The sequence below is a fragment of the Sapajus apella genome, unplaced genomic scaffold (assembly GCF_009761245.1).
Source record: "Sapajus apella isolate SASKATOON/1434 unplaced genomic scaffold, GSC_monkey_1.0 scaffold18, whole genome shotgun sequence".
In the NCBI taxonomy this organism is placed as follows: Eukaryota; Metazoa; Chordata; class Mammalia; order Primates; family Cebidae; genus Sapajus; species Sapajus apella.
The window spans coordinates 21,712,639-21,721,032 of record NW_022436958.1 but is presented as its reverse complement, the minus strand read 5'-3'; the positions used below and the strand labels follow the sequence as shown (position 1 = coordinate 21,721,032).

General features: G+C 39.6%; 1 protein-coding gene across 1 annotated transcript in view; it reads right to left on the bottom strand.

Annotated features, from left to right (window-relative positions):
• Positions 1–929: 929 nt before the first annotated feature.
• UPP2 (uridine phosphorylase 2) overlaps positions 930–8,394 on the bottom strand; it is a 31,254-nt gene continuing 23,789 nt past the window's right edge. The window contains exon 7 of the mRNA XM_032286453.1: positions 930–2,195. Coding sequence (XP_032142344.1) covers positions 2,053–2,195 — 143 coding nt within the window. The 3' untranslated portion in view covers positions 930–2,052. The remainder of the gene's footprint in view (positions 2,196–8,394) is intronic.

Sequence of the window (8,394 nt, the reverse complement as noted above, 5' to 3'; positions counted from 1 at the left end):
TGTACAGAGGGCTTTGGTCTTCAGTCTAAGACTAATGTGAAGGCTTTGAAGCAGGAAAATAACCCAATCAAATTTCAAGAATGGAGGCAGGGTGATCAGGGGCGAGGCTTCCTCAGTGATCTGGAGGAGAGATCATGGTGGGCTGGACTAGGATGGGTGCCAAAACGATGAAAGAAAGGGAACAGACTGGGGGAATATTTAGGAAGATCGATTAATAGGACTTAGTGATTGACTGGCTGTGGGAATTAAGGAGAAAGAATCATCACAGGGGTTTCCCAGGTTCCTGGCTTGTGCAACTGATATCGTTTACTGAGATAGGAAATACTAGTGAGGAAGACACAGACACAAATACATGCATGTGTGCATCTGTGTACACACACGTACTCATTCCTAGCAGGAGCTGAGAAGATTAACTCTATAGTTATTTCATTCCTCTCCCACCCACAGCCTCTCCTTCTCCCTGTAAAAAAAAAGAGAAAAAAGATTGTCCAGGAGCAGGCAGATAAAAGTTCAAACTGAAGGCTTACAGAACCACTCTGAGGTGGTTTCCACTACTTCATCTAAAAAACTATGAAACAAAGTAAAAACCCCACCAGAAAATGACTGCAGTGCTATTCTAGCTTGCTTTTAGCTCTGACCTTTGTATTTGATGGTCAATTATTGGGATACCCTAAAAACAGCACTTAAAGTGTCTTTGGTCCCAAAAAGAAGTTCACAACCCAATGTACCTCTTGAGGGATTGTTTATTGGTGACAATAAGCACCTCTTGTTTATTGTCATTGCTTAAAAGAGAAAACCATTCCCCACCAAGAAGCAGGACAATTCAGACTCAGCCAGCGTAGGACCTGTTTTCTACCATCATGGGATCCTCCCCCAAGCCTCCATTCTGTCACATGTGGCAATGTCTCTGGGAACCAAATAATCTGTACTGTGTTGGAATTAAACTTTATTAATGAGCCACAACCATATAAATATATGTACACAACATTACATACTATACAAGTGTGCAAGTCATCCTCTACCCAGCCCTTACCCCATCATTTCAACTCCCAAGTATGTCAGATTGAGAAGAACCCAAGATGCAATCAGTTCACAGAGTGCCTGTGCAGCCTGGAGGAGCACCATGCCTCCCGGAGGAGCACCACGCCTCCCAGAGGATCAAACAGGTAGGGCAATAGGCCCGTCTGGACAAGACCTGCCTCAAGGTCACACAAAAGGATTCCTTTAACATCTCGAACTCAAGTCTTAATTCAGTTGCTACGAATTTCTCAACCTATTTGGTTAATATTGAAATGGAATTAAAAGATACAGCCTCCTCAAAACACATTTTTTTAAAGAAAAAAAAATGGCTAGAAGGCAATTGAGTCACTTGTGATTCTGAAGAAAAAAGAAGGCCTTTCTTTGCATTACTCAGGGGTTTCGGTTGAAAGGAAAATGTACTCCAGAGATGTTAAATTCCAAAATAAAATCACAGACAGGCATATGTAAATCTCGAATCCTCTTCTGTGGTGCACTGAAATTGCGCAGGGGTAAAAAAGAAGTGTGGCCATATTTTCCTAATGGTAACTTTTCCACATAGACCTATATGACATTGACACTTTTTTCTGTAAATATTTTGAATGTGGATGATCAGTTTCTGTCACTTGTCCAATATATAGTAGTGCCTGACAATGTTCTAACATGAATTTCTGGATTGGTTTCAGAAACAGAGTGACTGGTAACTGTATCTGCAAATGGCTGATCTATTTTGATATGAACTTAATTAATGCTGCATATAAGAGTCCAAATGGCATAATCCAGGAGTCTTTAAACTTTAATTATTAAACTGATTTAGTTAACTTCTCTAAAATGAAATTTGAATTTAATTTGAGTATTAAATTCTTCTACAATAAGTTCCTTTTTTAAGAGAGAAGGATTTCATAAAGTCTCTCTATTATGATTTTAGCATGTGGATGAGAACTATATAAAAATGCCACAAATAATACATGACTTTCACATTACAACCTGAGCTACAAACTTGCAGGGGAGGTTTGGGTTGCCCCATTAGGACGTCTAGTCACAAAGTCCAAGCCGCCGTCTGATGAAGTTGGAGATTAGGAGCTGAGGCCGTTGCTGGTACTCTACCAGGACATCATGAGGCAAGTTGATCTGATCATAGTCAAGTCTGTCAAGAAGTGTCACACAGACCACAGCAGCTAGAAGAGAAATTAGCACAAACGATGAAAGGAATGGGGTCATCTTTTCTGTAGAAGCATTAGCCGAGTATGCCAACATCCACAGCACATGTACATTGTGTTTTTTGTTTGTTTTTTGGTAATGTAGACACAACCTACTGAAACTTCTGTTCTCACTGTGGAATCCCACCAAACACTTGATTTAAATAAGTTAACTGAAATTGTTACAGACACTCCTCCTTCCTCTTTTACTCCACAATTGACTAGATGAAGGCTCAGGAAAGCATCATGTTCAAGATGAGAACAAGGAGAAAGCTTTGCAATCTGAGACACGCCATCTCCAGCTTTCTATCCTATTTCCAATTCTTAGAGAAGGATCTTCTTGCTAGAGGATATAACTGGAGAACTAGCCATTATTTCCAAGGCAACATTTTACTTCTTGGTGGAATGTTTGAGTTTGCCTGCTGCATTGCAGCCCTTGCTGAAGAGAAAAGTAAATACAGAAGAGATATAGAACACTGACCTCAGGAATTACCAATAAAGGTGAGTACTGGCCCTCATGAAATTTGAGAGGAAAAAACATGATTTGAAATGCTTAAATGTAAGAAGCAGCACCATGAAAAAGCAAATGTATTAGCATTTAATTTCTAAAGAATGAGAATGAAATCTTATGATAGATAAGAAACTAGAGGAAAAAGAACAAAAGTCTTTTTTAAAAAATGAAACTGTCATTTTTGAAAAGTTGTCATAAGGGCAATGTCTTTAGTTTCATCAGTGAGAGAAATTGACTGCCATGAATTCTTTATTGTCAGTTTCACAACAAATCTTTGACTTCAAGGAATGTGGTTACCCACATTGAAAACAGTGTTAGCCACTTTGAATTGCTAACAGTGTAATAATCTCCACCTGAATCTGCATAATTTTAAAAAGGATTTCAGTGCATATGTGATTAGATGTGTCTACATTAACAAACTTTGAAGGCATGGAGAGAGTTGGGCATGAAAGTAATGTTTATTTCTTTGACCTCTCTGCTACTTTAGACTTCTTTGTAAGATCTAGATTTAGGAAGAAGTATACTGTAATTAAAATTGTACATGCTATCTTCATTTTTAAATGACAAATAGTAATTGTATATAATTATGAGGTACAATGTGATGTTTTGATACATGTATACGTTATAAAATGATTAAGCTAATTCACACATCTATCATCTCATATACTTGCATTTTTGTGGTAAAAACAATTAAAATCTCTTTTAGAGATTTTTCAGTATAATTAGTAACTGTAATCACTATGCTATGCAATAGATTGCTCAAACTTAATCCCTTGTAACTGAAATTTTGCACCCTTTGACCAGTTTCTCTTCGTTCCCCATCCTGCTCCCCTATCCTCTAGTAACCACCATTCTACTCTGCTTCTATGAGTTTGATTTTTCTAGATTCCACATATAAGTAAAATCATACAGCATTTGTCTATCTGTGCCTGGCTTATTTCACTTAATAGCCTCCAAATTGATCCATCTTGTTGCAAATCAGAGAATTTCCTTCTTTTTCCAGACAAAATAGTATCCCATTGTGTATACATACCACATTTTAAAAATCTGTTCATCCGTTGATGGACACTTGGGTTGATTCCATATCTTGGCTATTGAGAATAACAATAAACATGGGCGTGCAGATGTCTGTTTACAGCACATTGATATCAATTCCTTCAGATATGTACTCCGAGGTGGGAATGCCAGGTCATATGGTAATCCTATGTTTAGTTTTTTGAAGAACCACCATACTGTTTTCATGATTGATGTACTAATGTACATTCCCATCAACAGCAGTCAAGGGTTCTCTTTCCTCCACATCCTGCCAGCACTTTTTTTTTTTAATTGCATTTTAGGTTTTGGGGTACATGTGAAGAACATGCAAGATTGTTGCATAGGTACACACATGGCAGTGTGATTTGCTGCCTTCCTCCCCTTCACCTATATCTGGCATTTCTTCCCATGCTATCTCTCCCCACCTCCCCACCCCCCGTCCCTCCCCTATTTTCCCCCAACAGACCCCAGTGTGTGATGCTCTCCTCCCTGTGTCCATATGTTCTCATTGTTCAACACCTGCCTATGAGTGAGAACATGCGGTGTTTGATTTTCTGCTCTTGTGTCAGTTTGCTGAGAATGATAGTTTCCAGGTTCATCCATGTCCCTACAAAGGACACGAACTCATCATTTTTGATCTGCCAGCACTTTTAATCTTTTGTCTTTTTTGATTATGGCCATTCTAGCAGGTATGAAGTGATACTTTTCCATGGTTTTAATTTACATTTTCCTGATGACTAGTGAGGTTGAGCATTTTAAAAATATATCTATTGGACTTTTGTATGTCTTCTTTTAGAAACTATTCAGATCCTTTGCCCATTTCTTAATTTGTTTTCTTGCTGTTGAGTTGAGTTCCTTGTATATTCTGTATGTCATCTTTTATCAGATGTATCAGTTTAGAAATATTTTCTCTATGTATTTCTCCACATTTCTCCAATCCATGTATCTTTTTTGTTTGACTTAGTTATTGCTACATGCCAAGCATTTATGATATCACTTAATCCTTTACAGCTGTGCCTTGAGCTAGGTATTATTTTTGTCCCCTTTTGACGGATTACTAAATGAGGGCTTAGAAAGGTCAACCAAATGGCCGACTATTACACAGATAGTCATAACCAATCAACTCCTAGCTTCCTAAACTAATAAGAGTTCTCCACTTTCCACCATTCCTCCCCTGAGTTAGCACATGGTGAACCACTAGGCCAATGTGCCCTGACCCATCCGTCAGACTGACCCTCTTGTTCAGTGACGTGAAAAGCAATGAAAATATTCAACTTGAGCTGAGTCAAAAATTTCATCACCTAGGACCCTGTTTATTCAAAACTCAGTCGGTTGTAAAGCAACTTGGCTATACAGGTAAACAGGCAAATGGAAGAGCTAGAAACTTCCCACAACTTTTCAAGTTAATGATCAGCAAATCTATGAAGACTGACGTGGGCTGGCAGTAGCACAGAAAAGTTGAAAGTCCTTCTCTAATCCTTCACTTTGGCAAAAGGATAAAAGAAAACCAGTGCTCTATACTTTTTACAGAGTGGGAACCGACTTTACTAAATGTCTTTTCTGGATTTCAAGGGGAATGCCAAAGATAGAAAAGAACAGGTCATAGCAGTCTCAGTGGTGTTTTCTTGACCCTGGAGAATCCACTAACAAGCAGCATATAATAATCTTGTCACCTAAAATTACTATTTCCATGAGCAATTAAAAGAGACTAATTATCCAAAACAATTTGCTGAAATTAAGCCTGACAGCTTTGCTAGCATAATCCTCAGATTAGGCAGGGAGGGTGGCTGCGGGGGAGGAAGAGATACTTAGTGACCTAGCTGTTACCAAGGAGATTGTCAGTGAACTGACTTGGGGTTAGAATGTTCTGGGAACACACAGACCTGAACATGGAGCCTCATGCACCCTGAGCCGAACTAGAACTGCCCAGTGATTCTCAGCCCTTTGAGATCATTTATGGCCCCTTTCTAAATCTGATGAAAGTCTTAATTAGAACCTCTTTTCACACACAAAAATACACTTATGCCTATACACATAAAATGTTCGTGTATAATTTCAGGGGTCCCAGAGCCCCTGAAAATTCATCCATGAACCCTTAAAATTCCATGCACTCCTACAGGCCACCAGTTCAACCCCACCTCTCTGATTCAGAATGAACTTCCTACAAGTTTTTCCCATGAACAATGGGCGAAGATAGCAGGGCTGGGCAGATGTGCACAGCAGAAGCCAAACAGGGCTGGTCTTTGGAAAATGGCAAAGCAGCAAAGATTAGCTTTGGAGTTCCCAGCCTGGCCTTTCTTCTACTTCTTCCTGGTCATGTTCATACCCTCCACCACTGCCCCTCAAGGCTTTGAGTTTATTAAGCAAATACCACCTTTGCTCCCTTTATGCCTGTCACGTAAAGGACAGGAAATGTTTTTTAATCAACAACCCAGAGCTTTTGCACTTTCTGTATCTCTGCTGAAACATTAATCTCAGGCTGTTGGCTGCTTATTAAAAACAAGGTGGGGAAAATTTATATTCAAAGGGGCTGGTCAATGGTAAGAGGCATAGAAACAATTTGTTCTTCTAGGTTGGTGTTTCTCAAAATGTGTTCTACTGGCCTCTTGCATCAGAATCAGAGATATTTAGGCTTTATTCCAGATATATCAAATCAGAATTGGGGATGGGGATTGGGAAAGGGCAGTGAATCTACACGAAAAAAAATCTTCCCAGTTAAATTATTTGTATATTAATGTTTGAAAATGATGGCTTTAATGACTTTAAACTCTATCTCTGAATAATCATTACCACAAATTTACATATCTGGACCCCAGTTCTTTGGGCACCCAAACAGTGCTGAATTAGAACCAATTCATTATACCTATGAAGAATTGTCCAATATCTTTCATAAAGGTGCTATTACAGACACTGCCCATTACAATATAGCTGATAATTTCACTTAAGTTTAACATTTGTATCAAGATTTTGTAACCTCAAATGTTTCTGTTTATTAGCTAATGGTGACTGTATAATGCACAATGTCTTCATTTACAGCTTGGCCTCCAGGAAACTCGGAGCTCAATCTAGGTGTTTAAATTAAGTATTGTACTCCTGGGTGGCTTCTTCAATGCTGAGACCTTCTGGCCAGGCACAGTGGCTCATGCCTATAACTCCAGCGCTTTGGGAGACTGAGGCATGAGAATTGCTTGAGCCCTGGGAGTTTAAGACCAGCCTGAGCAACAAAGTGAGACCTCAACTTTGGAAACACACACACACACACACACACACACACACACACACACACACACACACACACATTTAGTGGTTATATGAACCTGTGGTCCCAGCTACTCTGGAGGCTGAGGTGGGGAGATGGCTTGAGCCCAAGAAGTGGAGGCTGCAGTGAGCTGTGGTCATACCACTGTGCTCCAACCTGCGTGATAGAGAAAGACCTTGCCAAAAAAAAAAAAAAAAAAAAAAAAAAAAAGGAGGCCTTCCTATCTACTTCCTTAAATAAATGATAAATGCCTCCTATTTTTTTAATCTCTGTTTAAATTATGTTATTATGTATTCTTCTTTCATTGAAAGCTGCTGCAAATGCTTTTTCAAATAGAGGCAAGTACAGGTCATCTTTCAATGGATAAATATATTACTTTTTTGCACCTTTTGGAATAGTGGAGAGAGTGGTGGTGAGCAGACAGATCTCTATTCTAGTTCATCTCTGTTTTAGTCTATCTGTGTTTCCTCAGGCAGGTCAATTATATTCTCAAGACATCATTTCATCCTCTGAGCAAGAGTAGATTAGATCTCAAAGGATTTTCATAAGTCCACATCCTCAGCTTACATGCCTCACATGATTTGGTTAGTTCAAAGATCTGCTGTCATCTCCAGGAGGTCCAGATGTAACCTTGAGGACTTGGACTCCTGCCAGGTGTGGGATCCTTAACCAAAGATGCTGCATGACAGGCAAAGGATGGAGCCTTGTGTACTTACTGGAGGTGGGGGTGGAAGGCTCACCAGGGGTATCCAGATAGCCTCATTCGAGTCATAGCAGGGCAGAGGAGGGCCATAGATATTGATAGCCAGACAGGGTAGAATCAATTGCCCTAGATGATCTCTAATGTATGAGTTGTTGGCAGTGGGGAGGCAAGAGTGGAATAGAGGCTAGGAGGGGGGAATTAAAATGAATCAAACAAAACTATAGGCCTTGGTTAAAATAAAGCGAAAAGAAACATTTTTTCAAATCTTGTCCCTGGAAAAGTAATAAATGAATTATGTATCATTTATACTTGATTTTCCAGCTACAGTGACTGATTTTCTTGGCAAAATAAGGGCTCTGCATACTACTAAAGTATCTGTTGAATATTTTATTTGATCCCATCACTAAGTCAATTGGTATGTGCTCAGCCCTTAGGGTTTGCTTGTGGCAGTGGCACAACTATCTGTTCACAACACTTAAAATGGAAAAATCTGCGTTGACTTTTAGTGGTGCACGTTTTGGTTCTTCTGTCCAGAGACTATGAACTTATTGTCTCCACGTGGAGGCTGCTGGCAAGAAGTGGCAGGCAGGGTGCAAAGGGGCCTAAGTCAGCAGAGCTGGGTTCAAAGTCCAGCTCACCTGTTCCCAGCTCTGAGAAGGTGAGAAGTTAT